At 46.5% G+C, this 14,486-nt stretch overlaps 3 protein-coding genes across 4 annotated transcripts in view; 2 read left to right on the top strand and 1 right to left on the bottom strand.

Moving 5' to 3' along the window:
• Positions 1-14,486, top strand: part of fbxo25 (F-box protein 25) — a 244,625-nt gene that overhangs the window by 170,571 nt on the left and 59,568 nt on the right. The window lies entirely within an intron of this gene.
• Positions 260-11,125, bottom strand: parp1 (poly (ADP-ribose) polymerase 1). Of its 2 annotated transcripts, XM_062467524.1 has the most exons (23): positions 10,855-11,125; positions 10,043-10,205; positions 9,680-9,795; positions 9,085-9,299; positions 7,110-7,163; positions 6,375-6,588; positions 5,826-6,002; positions 5,487-5,649; positions 5,233-5,373; positions 4,847-5,086; positions 4,630-4,695; positions 4,388-4,520; positions 4,005-4,200; positions 3,688-3,816; positions 3,471-3,554; positions 2,983-3,105; positions 2,720-2,848; positions 2,472-2,570; positions 2,203-2,355; positions 1,647-1,774; positions 1,497-1,558; positions 1,244-1,358; positions 260-1,061 (listed from the first exon to the last, which is right to left on the bottom strand). In XM_062467524.1, exons 1-23 carry the CDS (start codon positions 10,975-10,977, stop codon positions 980-982), a joined length of 3,105 nt encoding a protein of 1,034 aa, XP_062323508.1. In that variant the 5' UTR covers positions 10,978-11,125; the 3' UTR covers positions 260-979. The 2 variants fall into 2 exon arrangements, with proteins under 2 accessions (XP_062323508.1, XP_062323509.1); XM_062467525.1 differs by lacking the exon at positions 7,110-7,163.
• LOC134024816 (adenosine receptor A1-like) lies at positions 7,300-8,937 on the top strand. Its single transcript, XM_062467526.1, has 2 exons — positions 7,300-7,456; positions 7,643-8,937. Exon 2 carries the CDS (start codon positions 7,647-7,649, stop codon positions 8,763-8,765), a length of 1,119 nt encoding a protein of 372 aa, XP_062323510.1. The 5' UTR covers positions 7,300-7,456; positions 7,643-7,646; the 3' UTR covers positions 8,766-8,937.

Consider the following 14,486-nt stretch of genomic DNA (forward strand, 5'->3'; position numbering starts at 1 on the left):
ACATTTAAGTATATATGGAAAACCTATGGAGCACTAAGTGAATCCTCCAATTATAGACGTTTCATTCACAACACAAATGCTTCGACTACAGGATATCTTCAACATCAAACAAACATATTTGTAAGGCTTACATTTTCAACAAGTGTTACCATTCTGAAGTAAGATTCCCCAAGACTTTATTCTGTTAAGGGGAAAACATCAGAAAAATCGAGTTTGGGCAAAGACCAATAAAATGACTGAGGAAAACAATCAACAACAATCTCAATCAAGCATTTATTTTACAGTTGTCAGTTAACATACATCTAGAGATTTAAGCACAAACCTAGTTTCTCCCAAAGTCTACCTTGACAAACACTCAGAGAAACAAACAAAACAGCCTATTACACGGTCCCAACTTAAAATGTAATCCTTGCAGTCTACTACAGTATGTATTTATCAGTGGTCACTATGGAGATTTAGCCATTGTTTACATATGCACCATACTTGTTGCCAGCTAATATCTACCAACTTAACCTAGTCAATGCTCACCTTCCTGTCCAAAATGTTGGTGTTGCAAGACTTTATGCAGAGGAGTGAAAACTTACAGTATGCGAAAGAACCTTAACAGCCAAATTGCACAGGTGTTGGAAATAAGAAATACAAAAATAAAAGATGGCGTTTCACTTATTTAAAACCATGTTTTATGGGATGTTCCTCAATTGAACCCTACTGAGCTCTGAAACACTGGTTCCAAAGAGCATCAGACACTGAGGAGGATGATGGGCAGAACAATGGACGGCTAGCAGCTACTGCAATGACACCGTGTACAGTGGCTAGGATTTTAAGATCCAGTGAAAACCAAAAATGTTATAGTATTGCTCCACAGTCAAAAATGTCCTCCATTGCAGAGTATGGGGCTTGAAGCCGGAGGGGTTTTGGACGCCACAGTGGTGGCCTCTTCACTCAATCTCGAGAGCCGGTCTGGTCAAAGACAAGCCTCTCACCACAGTGAGGTCTGGTAGTTGAACTTGGTCTTCAGCAGGTACTTCAGGTTTACCTGGGCCACATCGTACACGATGTATCTGGAGTAGCATGGTGAAGGGAAACATGCTGGGGACAAACTGCACACAAATCACCATTCAGCGATCACCATCTTACTGTCACAATGTATGTCTGTATCTTTCGCTCTATTAAATGAGCCAAAAACATCGTAATGCTGATATTCCTAAAGCAGACAGCAGAGGTGAGGGCTAGAAAAGGATACTCGTTGTACAGCAGGCTTGTGTCTTCGATGTTGGTGTTGGCGCCTTTTCCCAAAGGCACTTGCACCCCATCTAAGGTGACTGTGGCGTTAGGATCAGGGGCAGTTCTACCCACACCTAGCACAAGGAGAAGGGGTAAACATGCCCTGAAGTCACATAGCAGTGATAATGACGACTAATTTCTTGAAATAAAAACCCATTTAATGGGTATCTAGCCTACATTTTTTTCAAAAAAATCAAACCAATGTTTAATACCTTTAACACTGTGTTTGCCCTTGGGTAGCTTTGTGATGTGTGAAGCCTTCTTCAGCTCATGCCTGTGTAAATAAAAATCAAATGTGAATAATTGTACAATGTATTGGTTCGCTGATAAGAGGTACATAAAGTTGAGGGTCTGTCACTCACATGTTGCCGAGGGCAACCTCTCCCAGTAGAAGGAGACCCACCGGGTCTGACTGAGAGGTGTGGCAGTAGTTGGCACTCTTGGACACCATGTCGGCAAAGTACACACCTTTTCCGAACATGTAACCGGTCTAGAAAGTGCAAACACAATTATAAGTAGGAGTACAATTCCATCATGTCATTCGGCATCCTGAGCAGCAGGTGGCAATGTTGGATTTAGAATGAGGGTGTTTTCACACTTGGTCCCCTTCAACCCTCTGAAGAAACTACTGCTCTTCTCCAGATACGGAACGAAGAACACCTCAAACGGCAAATGTCTACCACGCGCAGAAATGTATAAAATGAGAAACGTGATAAAAAAAGCAAAGACTACCCATAATCCAAAGCAGTAAAGGTCTGAGCTCCAGAGAGTGGGAACAGGAGGACTGAGGCACCATCCAGAGAGAGAACCAAGTCCTCTTTCAAATGAACCAAGTTCCTATTCTGTTGGTCCACTTTAAGAGGACCGAGTTCGGTTTGTTTAAAAAAAGACTATATGTGAAAACATCCAAACACTCACCACTGGGGCTTCTGGTGGGGCGATACGCAGACCCTGGGACATGATACCAGCGTAGTTGGTGGTGCGAGAGCCATGCCACAACAGCTGGCGATTGGGCAGCTCCTCGAAGGGACGGTACCTCTGGTACTCTCCTTCCCTGACTATCTTGAAGATCTAGCAGGCGAGAGGGAAAAGTAACCCATCACAAAAGAAACCATATATGGTCATTGGTAGATAGAAAACAACTGATCACCCTCACAGGCGATGGAAGTAAAACTCGTGTCACTTACCTCTTCTACTTCCAGTGTGTAGGTGTTGTGCGTAGCGGCGTGTGTGTTCTTGACATACTGCAGAAGGATTTCTGCTTCTTTAGTGCTCTTGTCGACAACCTAAAAAAGAAAAAAAACAGACAAAAAACATACAGATGACACCTTACTGTGTAGTCAAACAATGATGTACCTCGAGTCAAGGGGAACATGCCGAAACTGTGAAAGTCTAATTCAGAAATGAGAACAGTCAGAATAAAAAAGATCCACACCTCGATCTTGGTCTTGAGTTTCTCATAGTTGATGTCGATGGGGTCTTTCTTGTTGTCCTCTGCTCCACCTCTCAGCAGACTGTACGCCACCTCGATGTCCAGCAGGTTGTCCAGCATCTCAACCTTAGCCTGCCCAACGGGAAGTCATGGGTGGAAAATAAACAGCCAGTTCTCTCTTTCCAATGCAGGCTTGCGACACTAACCACGAGAAGGATGAGAGCAGGAAAAGATCCGGAAGAGAGGGAGCACTCGGGCGATCGTACCTGGATGTAGTCCAGGTTGCTGAGCAGGGGAGGTTTCTTCATGCCGAAGTCGTGAGGTATGAGGGTGTAGAACCGGTTGGACAGATCCAGGATCTGGGACTCGGAAGCACTGTCAGTTACAGCCTGAGCAGACAGAACAACGGCAGGGACGTTAGTGTAGCAGGTGGAGTCACTTCCACCCCATCTTGCCCGTACTGGGGATTGAACTTGGGACCTCTGACTTGCAGAATCACTGAATGCAACTTCCACCTTTATAAACACCACTTTAAGCCACCGAAAAGCTAGTTTTCGATGTAAGGAAAAGCACATGGAGGAATGTAGAAAGGTTCCCTGCAGGCAGGTGTGAGGCTAACCCAAGACTGCAAACAAGAAAAAAGGCTTGAGACCAAAACATGTCAACCTGTGTCCAGGAGCCCAGGCCTCAGGGGACAGAAAGGAAACCACAGCACTGATAAGTGGGCCCCAGAGGGCGTGTGTAGACCGCTGACCTGGTGGACCTCACTGAGGAGGGCGTAGGCACTCTGGATCTGCCTCTTGCTCAGCTTCCCCAGGGGCATCTTCTGAAGGTCAATCTGTAGGAGAGCAAGGGACATTTCACAAAACCACTGACATACTTGAACAGATTGTGAATCACAATTTCATCATTGCCCCTATGAACCATACAACGTTTCCATCAGCACAAGCACGCTTAAAACTTCTCCCTACCTCAAACTCCACCATGGCCTTCTTCATGCTCTCTACATCAAAGATCATTCTGATGAGCTCCTGGACAGGCTTGGCCAGCCGGGATTTGGTGCCAGCGCTGGCTGTGAGCTTCTTCACCGCTTCCTCATCCTGGTGAGCAAAACAACGCCACACGACCAATCAGGTGTTTGCTGAACCAATAAGGGCGCTTAGGCTGAACCTGATCCTGGTGCATTCACTTGGAACAGGTTTTCTACATTTCGTATTAGTTTGAAATGCAAGCTAGGGTTGTGGCATGTCTGGAAGTGAATCCTGAATGATGGGAGTTAGCTCATTACCTGGCCATAGTCGATCTCCAGGGGGTAGAACTTGTTTGGGTATTTTGTGAAGTGGGAGGAGCCCCAGGCGTTGCCTGTCTTCTCTTCATAAACACCCAGGAAGTTGTCCATGGCAGAGTTCTTATCATGGAACTTGTCAAGCTTGTTACCCCCAATAGTGGTGCCCACTCTGCCCCATGACCTGAACACCCAATACCTACAACCAGACGAGAGAGTTATAGAAAGGGATAGAAAAAGAGAAAACATTATGGAGTATTCAAATGTATCTAAGATGCTCAACCATCTACTAGCCCCAAACCTGTATCTTAGTTTATATTCAGTATTCAGCAGGGGAGAATCAACAGGTGTGCAGACCGTCCCCCTCAGCGGTGACCTTCACTGACCGTTTGTGCACGTCATCCTCCAGAAGCTGCAGTTTGTAGTAGGAGTTGGTGCCCCTGACGATGTCCACCAGACCCAGCGTAGCGCTGTAGATCTTCCCGTTCTGATCCAGCACATGGGCGCTGTTCTCCAGACCTGAGCAGCCGAGACACGAGCCGAGGATGGTTTTGGTTAAGCGTGTGCACGCTTCAAATCTCGAGAGTGCAGAAGACACACAGACACGCTCAGGCTCACACACACACACCTGAGTCAGGGTCCACCGCTGCTCCTCCCTTCACTGTCAGTTTCATCTTCTTGGCTTTGCTGCTACCTGGAACACGAGTAAGAACACTTTTAGTACAACAACATTTGTATCTTTTAAAAGGATGGTCGCTATCGCAATGTACTTCAGTACATTACTGGTGTTAACCATCGGTATGCATCCACGTTCTATCCAGAACCCTCGACGGCCATGTACATACCCTCTTCCTCCTTCACTCTCCCCGTGCTCTTGGCGGCCGGAGGTCCAGACTTGGAGGCCGCTGCTGGAGCCTGGGGCTCCAGTTTGACCTCGGCCCCCCAGGAGGAAATCCCGTGCAGGGAGACAAGCTCCTGGACGGCCTTGCCTGAGGACTTGATGTCTTTGAGGAAGTCCTCAGAAACGACACGCACACCAGCTTCTTTCGCCTCCTCCATCTTTTTACTCATCTTCTCCACTTCCTCTGCGAGAGACAAGAGCAAAAGCAGGAAATGTGTGAATTAAACATAACTTTGTCTTTGGAGAGTTAAAAAGGTTTTTACAATTGACTGGTTGTCATCTGCATGCAGCTGCTTGCATCCACCCTGTGGGTGCTGATTGGCCACTCACTCTTGGTGCTGAGGCAGAGAGCAGCCTTATTGGCGGTGCTGGTGATCTTCCCGCCCAGATCCTCCACGGCGGTCTTCAGCTCGTCCTTGTTCTTGGAAAGTTTGCCCACGGTCAGCAGCTTCATCCCTGTCAGGGGCTTGTCTACAGAGCAGGCACACACGCAGATTCAGTCACCATCGTCACTTAGGGGCTTGCTGTCACCTGCTAAGTGACAGGGAGGAAAGTCACATCTCCCCTACGGGTGTTCCCCTCACCTGCAGGGGCTCCTTCTGGGAGGGGCCTGCTGGGGGCGCTGGAGGCACTGGGGACGGGCCGGGCTGCAGATGTGGCGGTGGGCGGAGCTGGAGCCACCTTGGGGAATAGCCGGTCCTGCCTCTTGAACTTGAACTTCTTGAGGAAGGGGACCTCATGGAACTCCTGGGAGGACACAGAGGAGTTGTCATGGAAAAAAAGCTTTGCTTTCTTCTTCCTTTTCCTTCATCTAACTCTTCACTCCATTCCCCCAACCATTCAAGCTGCGCTATCATCCAGTAGTAGAAATACCGTTTTCCTAACAGCACGGCTCACAGGCCAATGAAAAACAAGGGACCGACCTTGGGCGTGAGCCAGTCCTTGCGGTTGGGCGTCTGGGTCTTGACGACACACTTGGTCCAGGCGGAGATGTCTCCTGTGCAGTAGTAGGCGTCGCTCTTGAACACCAGCTGGCCCTTGCACTCCTCGCAGGGCTTGAGCGCCCCGAACGCCATGCAGTCTGCCAGGCAGTCCACGACCTGTCACACCAGACACACAGTTTGGACGTGACACACATCCTCCTGCTAGCCATAGCATGGCCTCTGTGAATACACTGTGGACTATGGATCAATCACAGAGAAATGAAGAGATTGTGTTTTGGAAGATGGACCAGGCCCAGTGACATGAGTCTAAATAGAAGCACAGCCATCTAAAATGTTAGCAAGAAGAGGGGTACAGAGAAAAAAAAGCAGGCAGAAAGAGTAAGGCAAAAGGCTGAAATAGAGAGAAAGTGTTTTATGTATACTGTCTAGTATGTTTTGGCAACCTTTGAAATCTCAACAGGCCAATAAAGCACTTAGAAATTGAACGGACATCGAAAATGAGACACAAACAGTGGCTCGATTCCTTACGTTGGACTCTCCAGACGGCACCTCCTGTCCGTTGGCGATGAGCAGCTCCTTCATGTCGTTGGTGGAGCAGAACTGCCTCAGCTTGTCCTTGATGCCCCACACCAGCTGACTCTGCTCCTTCATCTGCAGCTCCAGCTTCTTCTTCTCCTCCTCCGCCTCCTTCTTCTGCTTCTTGGAGCCCGCATCACCGTCCACCACGTCGGCCTTCCTCTTCCTGACCAGAGAGATGTCCAATTTAGTTCATAAATGTGAGCAGGTCATTTCCAACTCGAGTCATCAATTTTTTAACGAGACTAATTAAAATTGTAAGCCTATTCCCCCTCCTTGGAAACATTTTGATTGTTGACAACTTCACTTCCCCTGAAGAAACTTTAGGAAGAAACTTCCTAAATGAGGCCGTGAGGGAGAGATCGATGCACGCTTGGACAAACAGCCCAGACACCTTCCCTCATCAGTGGAACCCATTAGTGTCCCTCTCTCTCCCCTCAGACAATCCAAAACAAGTACGCACATGTGTGTGTGTCCCCACAGACCACCGGACATGTCACCATCCTCGTCCATCAGGACGGAAATGAACCAGCCTCCCAGAGGCCTGGCACCGCCTTCTAAACACCCACCAACACCCACACAATGACACGTGCACACACACACACACAATGACACGTGAACACACATTGGCACGCACGCACGCAAACAGGGCAGGCAAACAGGGCAGACAAAGACAGAGAAACACACCTTGTACCGTCCTTCTTCCTAATTACTCTCCCATGAAGGTCACCATCTAATTCTCTAGAGCAGAACGAGAAACACATGCAGAAAACATTCCACTCCCCTGCAGTAAGATCAGGAAGAGGTGAAGTCTATATAACAGCCAGCCACAGCCACTCTATGAGACACATCGCAGAAGGTGTGCATCCACATGGCAGTGTGGGTGAGTGTGGGTCGTGATCTCAGTTGAGGTAGCGATACGGCTTCAGATCAATATTGACTCTTTCTACCGACTACTGAGATTGAGAGAGAACACACCGGAAAAGCTCTCGACCTACCCCAGTATTCCACTTCGATATCATCTGGCTATTTGGGTAAGTAGTGCTTATGATTTAGTGGTGTGTTTTTGTTGTTTAGAGAGAAGACAAGACGAAAACATTTTGAACGTTTTGACCAGTAGCTGTAGTTCCTTTTTTCTAGTCAAACTTATGCAAATAACTTGCCTCACACGGTAGCCATGAATATTATTTTAATCAAATTTCTTGTCTTTATCTCTTTAGGAGAATGTACGCCAACATCACCAGCACCATGAACAACTCCTCCCCTTTCAACAACACCTCGACCCTCTACCCCTCAACCCTGTCCTCCGCTCCATCCCAGCAACCTCTCTGGAACTTCTCCTCCTCCACCTCCATCCAGTCCTCCACCTCTTCCTCCCTCTCTTCAGCCCCTCCCTCCCCCAACGTGCCCTACATGGCGGCCGAGCTGGTCATCGCCATCCTCTCCACCGTGGGCAACCTGCTGGTCTGTGCCGCCGTGGGGCTCAACAGGAAGCTGCGCACGGTCACCAACTACTTCCTGGTGTCCCTGGCGGTGGCCGACATCTGCGTGGGGGCGCTGGCCATCCCGTGCGCCATCCTGACGGGCGTGGGCGTGCCCCGCCACGACCTCTACCTGTGCCTGCTCATGCTGAGCGTGCTCATCATGCTGACCCAGAGCTCCATCTTCAGCCTGCTGGCCGTGGCCGTGGAGCGCTACGTGGCCATCTTCATGCCGTTCCGCTACCACGCGCTGATGACGCCGCGCAACGCCGTCCTGGTCATCCTGGTGACGTGGGTCCTGGCGTTCCTCATCGGCCTGGTGCCGCTGATGGGCTGGCACAAGACGCCGCCCGAGTCGGGCTACTGCTTCTTCGTGCTGGTGGTGGACATGACCTACATGGTCTACTTTAACTTCTTCGCCTGCGTGCTGGCGCCCCTGGTGGTCATGTTCCTGATCTACGCGCAGATCTTCCTGACGGTCAAGCGGCAGATGCGGCGCATCGCTGCCGAGCGGCTCGGCGGCGCGGCCGAGGGGCAGGCGGCGCGGGCGGCCAACATGAAGAAGGAGCTGAAGACGGCCACCTCGCTCTTCCTGGTGCTCTTCCTGTTCACGGCGTGCTGGATCCCGCTGCACGTCATCAACTGCTTCCTGCTGCTGTGCCCGCACTGCCCCGTGCCGCTGGAGCTGCTGCTCACCGCCATCATCCTCTCCCACGCCAACTCGGCCGTCAACCCCTTCCTCTACGCCTACAAGATGAAGGTCTTCAGGGAGTCCTTCAAGGCCATCTTCCTCTGCTGTCGGACAATGGGGGAAGGACAGGAGGGGCCGAGCTGCGATGGGAGTGGGGCCACCAGGGGTTAAATAACCCGTCTAGGTCACATCGTTGGTAATGAGACACTATGTATTTGAGGTCCAACGAGCTACCATGTGAGTAATGTACACAAGTGGGCCCTGACCGCGATTCAAGTAAAGCTAAGGCTGGTGGACACACATATGAAGCACCCGTTTCGTTCGGCTGTCAACTCAGGTCAAATGTGGTCAAATGTCATTGAAAATAATCCCTGTTCTAGCTGATGAACTACCCCGGGTTAACGAAATAGCACTGCACTGTTGTCCTTGCTTCCCTACACCTTTTAACTGACAGCAGCGCCACGGCGGAGACGGCACAAACCCCTCTCACCCCTCAGCCTTGACGGCGGGCAGCTTCCTCTTCAGCTCCTCCTTGTCCTCGGCCCTCAGCGTGTTGAAGCCCTTCAGCTGCGCGGCGCTGTACTCGGGTTTGAAGGCCAGCTCCTCCCTGCGGCCCACGAAGCACGCCGTGTGGTACCAGCGGTCGATCAGGCCCAGCTGGGGCTTCTCTGGGTCCACCGTCTTCTTGGAGACCCGCATCTGGTCCTGTAGCAGGAGGGGCCCGGGGGAACACCTCACTCACACTGGAAATGGTGCTTTGCAAGTTTGCCTACCGTATATGTTTCTGTTATCTCTTTGTCGTTGCATTATGTTTCTATGTCATCTTGGGAGTTTAACGGTTGTTTTCATGACCTAGTACATGTAAATGGCCCAACAATGGCTTTCTGGCACTGTATAATTACTGTGTAGCACAGTTTTGTGGATAGTAAACAGGAGTCTCTTTTAAGCAGTATAAACAGGACTACCGGTAATATACATGTTTAGAGACTATTGTCATCCTATTTGTCAGAAAGTAATTGATTTGATGTGGAAGTACTGTGAAATGATTATGTAACCATTGATATATAAAAAATTACAACTCTTACCTTTTCAATTTTCTGCTCACACCCTTTGCATGTGCTGCGGTTGGATTTGGCGTACTCCACCGCAAAGTCATTCAGCGTTTTCTCTCCCTTGGCCCCGCCCTTGGCATCCCCTTTTCCTATGAAAGAAGGGAGTGTTGGAGGAAGAACATAACTATTTGACCTTTTACCTCTGATTCACTTCACTTGTCAATGCATCTTATTTCACAACCAAATACCGATTGTTTATTTTCATCAGCTGGGCCACAGCAGGCCAACAATGTACCGTATGTTTATTAGATGCAGGGTTGGGATGGGGGACCCTGATCTGACAGACACTTTGTACTGATTTACTGAACCTAGTTAGGTCAACGGTTGAAGTCTGACCTCCTGCTGCTCCTCCGGTCTCGATGGCTTTCGTGACCTTCTCCTGGTCTTCCCAGCGGAGGTCAGAGAAGCCGGCGATGTCAGCCGTGGACTGAGCGGCCGCCCTCAGCCAGAAACAGGAGAAGTGGTGCCAGTGAGGAACCTTCCCATCAAACATGGGTGACTGTGGAGGACAAGACCACAAGGAAAGGGTTCAATCATGATGTCCTTATAATTGCTTTCTTCAGTTTTTGTAAATGAATTTAAAGTAAATAGTTCAAGAAGTTAGAGGGATTTGCTGATCACCTTTCCCAACTAAGCCCCACCATTAACAAATGTACAACTTTTACTTAATATACTTATATTTCATAACTGCAAGCAAATTATTATTGTCGTTTTTATCACCTCATACAAAGTAGGGGAATAACTTGGTGACTGCCTGTCGCAAGAACAGCTGTTCTTACAATAATTGTCATACAGCTGGTTAGCTAAAGTTAACATTCAGATTTAATTTAATGATGAATAAATGCTAGAAGTAATATGTATTGTGTCAGGGCCTATACTATATCCACAGAACAGACTCCGGTCCTTAGGAATCAAATCCCTTTCATTCAATCCCAGACTGCGAAGCCACTTACACGCAAATGAGGGCCTATCATCGCAAGCACCGATAAAATAACGATGGGACAGGCCAATAGAAAGTATGTAAGCAGTTTAAGTAGTTTTTTTGTTCTCGACTCAACATGCAAAGTAGCGTACAAATGAATGCAAGCAATTCATAACGACGTTGAATTGTCCAATGTCTGTACTTAAAGACCGACGTTGGCACATACCTGCACCATGATAGCCATTCGCAGTGAGTCTTTTGCAATATTTTCTTTGCATTTCTTGCACGATGCACGTCCGCTTTTCGCATATTCGGCTTTGTAAAGCTTGTCGTCCTGTGAATCAGCCATACTTGTTTGATTCTGAAACAGGGTAAGATTAATAGATGGCGAATCTAACTTTACGATCAGTAGCCACAACAATCACAATGAGGTCGCAGCTTGCAGCCTGGGAGGGAAACCCGCGTGCAGCGTACCCGCGTAGAATCGCAGGGAAAAGCAATCAAATGAAAGTGAGTCGTCATGAATTAGTAAAACAGACACAGAAAGTCAAATACTGAGCAATTCGATTCAAGAAGCCCACATGTCATAAAGTATTTTAAGTCGCATTAACAAGCGCTATATTTTATATTTTTTGTTAATAATATATTGGTTTTGTTCTTGTAATTTGTATATGGAAGTAGGCTACAAAAGTATCTCAATGAATGTGCAAACAGCAAGTAACCATCCACCACAATTGCCCTGTATGCTGAAGAAGCTTCTGCAAAATACAAATGAAAGCTGTTAAAGTAACAGTATTGTGTGTGTGTTTGTGTGTGTGTGTGTGTGTGTATTTGTTTGTGTGTGTAAGACAAGACACATTCATGACCATAGAAGGCAATGTTGTCCAAGAGGGGTGTATCTATTTCTTTAAGTTCTCTATATCTTTGTATATTTAGGAGGTTTATTATATGTTATCTTATCATAGATGTAATCTATGTTCTGAGTACTTATATGGTATATTATGCCAGGTTGCTTTGCGTTGTCTTGTCCTAATAATTTCAGTGCCCAGTCTGAGCTTGTGTTGTTCTGTGCATCTGACAAAAAAAGTCTTGAACTTGAATGTGTATCTGAACTCAGAGGGTTGGATCTTAGTCTGAGTCAGAGGGTGGGATCTCTGTCAGTATAAGAACAGCAGCTCTTCTACAGAGCTACTGTGGGTTACATCTTCTGAATGTGACACAGAGACCTCTAGTCCTGATGAAGATGATGGTGATGAAGATGATGCTGGCTGTGGAACTCTGCCTCCTCCTGCTCGTCCTCCACACTCCTCTCTGCCTCTCTGATGTAGTGGACAAGTTTCACAACAACAACTGCCTGGAATTCTTTGTAGAATCGAAAACTCCAGAGATCAAAGATGTTTTGGAAGGCGGTGTCGTTATGGATAAAAATTACAAGTTAATTTGTCAGGAGCACAACGGAGTTGAGAGGTTTGCAACACTGTATGATACACTCAACAAGATCCCAGTGTTTTCTGCATATACCTTTGAGGGAAAACCTACACAAGGTCATAGATGTAAAAATTGGAGAATTGAGGTGATTCTTACTATTTTATTGTTTTATTTATTTTTTGTCTTGGATGTTGATATTATATCTGGATATCTGAGAAACAGTTTGTAAGCTGGTAATAATGCGAACAATTATGGTCTTTATTTATGATGAAGAGAAGCTGTGTAAGAGTCACATATTTACATGTGACTTCAGCTATACTGTCTCGTTGCAGGACGACCTTAAAGTACAGCAAGCCACCAATAAAAATTATAAAGATGGAATAGCAGATGACGCCACCGTAGACAGAGGCCTCATTTTCCCAATCCTGCATGCAAAAGACCTGGTAACCCAAGAGTCAACATGTACCCTGACCAACGTCGTCCCTCAAAAGAGAAGCTTCAATGCTGGGAGCTGGAACGTGATGGAGACGTATGTCCGAGAGCGTATGACCAAACATTGCAAGTACAATAATGGTATAGTGAAAGCTTATGTGATAACAGGAGCTGTGCCAAGAAAACCACCTAAGAACAAAATGAATGATGTCAACATTCCTGAATTCATGTGGACAGCCTACTGTTGCAAAGATAATAATGGCAAATGGGTGTCAGAGGCACACTGGGCAGAAAACAAGGAGGACACTAAACCCCCCCCAAAAATTCAACCAATCAGTCTGTCTCAACTCAAAAAACATCAAAATACATTTGGAAAACTTTTTTCAGATGGTACATGTACCTAAATAATCCTAATAATGAGTAAACAACCTCCTCTGACTGCTTTCTAAACAAGCTGGTGATGTACTTGATGCCCTTTGTAATTCTTTCTCTCTTTTCTTTTGAACAAACTGAATTGTTCCAAAAGATAAAGATGTATCAAACAGTTTCTGATGTATTGGCAGACATATTTCAGGGTAGCTTGAAGTTCTATTGTGGACAATTCCCTGTATCTTTGCTTCTGCTCTTAATTCTTTCCTGACTTTCAACATTAGATCAGGTGCCACGCTTCCTATACTGTGTGTTTTGAGAGGCAGAACGTTGACAAGAGCATCATGATGCTGAGTGACTGGAACATGTCACCCTTCTTCATGGACTCAAATGTACATGTAATGTTTGCTCATGAATAAAATTACAGCATTAGCACGGTGTCATTCATTACTTATATCAATAGGTAATATACTTGAAGCAATTGGCTTTTTCTTGACACTTTGTCTATGGCCTCAACCCTAATAGAAATTCTACTGCTTTGATTCTGACATACTGTGATGAATCTACTAAGTCACAGTCTCTTCTGGATGTGAAGATTTAAACCTACTTTCTGACACCTACAGATCTGAGAAGTCTCTTAGCATAAAAGTGTCTGCTAAATGAACTCATTGTTATTAGACATTATTAAGTCTGATTTAAGAAGTTTGTTAAACATGCTTAATTTCATTGTGGGAATACATGTGAATGTGTGTGTGTGTACCTGACATCTTTTGTATTTGTGGATGTAGGCTAAATCGTACACACCATCATTTCAACAGTTTTTAAGGTTCATTCTTCCTTCTCCCTTTCTCCAAGGTTGACGGGCTAGTTTGCTCATTGCTTTGCACTAACATAATACAAAATGACAATTATCTTGGGCAACACCTATAAGGACATTAAGGTCAAGTCTATATTGCAAGCTTGCTGCAGTTAATATTGTTTTTGACAAAAAGACTGCAGTGACACTTTGTTGTTGTAGCACACTGTGTCCACTAGGTGGTGCCATACTGATTTATAAATTAAGTAAGCCAGACTGGGGGCTTCAAGAGCCATCTACATTTACATGTATTCATTTAGCAGACGCTTTTATCCAAAGCGACTTCCAAGAGAGAGCTTTACAAAAGTGCATATGTCACTGATCATAACAACAAGATAGTCCCAAAACATTGCGGGTAGCCAAAACATGAAGCATACATTGTGAAAAAAACTAATAAGTGCCAAAGGGAAGAACCATAAGAGCATGTAGTTAAACAAGTTACAATTAAACAACATGAACCTCAAAAGTGCAAGAGTGTACCTGTAGAAAAGCAAGCAACAATAATATATTTCACAGCGAGTACAAGAATTTTAAATCAGTTACAACTAACCAACAAGAGCAACAAGTCCCTAAATAAGAGTCATTGTGTTCCTGGAGGAAACTAACATCAGGTCCAGCAAATCATTCCTAAGTACCGTTGTACTCCCGGAACAAGTGTGTCTTGAGCCTTTTCTTGTAGGTGGGAAGACAGTCAGTGTCTCTGATGGAGGTGGGGAGTTGATTCCACCACTGGGGGGCCAGACAGGAGAAGAGCTTGTGTTGGCACCGGGCGG

Source organism: Osmerus eperlanus, chromosome 8, assembly GCF_963692335.1.
Source record: "Osmerus eperlanus chromosome 8, fOsmEpe2.1, whole genome shotgun sequence".
NCBI classification, from domain to species: Eukaryota; Metazoa; Chordata; class Actinopteri; order Osmeriformes; family Osmeridae; genus Osmerus; species Osmerus eperlanus.

Bases quoted from the DNA above. Each gene is read 5' to 3' on its own strand.
- LOC134024816 (XM_062467526.1), top strand. From the start codon at position 7,647: ATGTACGCCAACATCACCAGCACCATGAACAACTCCTCCCCTTTCAAC.
- parp1 (XM_062467524.1), bottom strand. From the start codon at position 10,977: ATGGCTGATTCACAGGACGACAAGCTTTACAAAGCCGAATATGCGAAA. The intron at 4,521-4,629 runs GTGTGTGTGTGT...TCGGCTGCTCAG, and splicing joins AGCGGTGGACCCTGACTCAG to GTCTGGAGAACAGCGCCCAT. The intron at 1,775-2,202 runs GTGAGTGTTTGG...TGCACTTTCTAG, and splicing joins CCCCACCAGAAGCCCCAGTG to ACCGGTTACATGTTCGGAAA.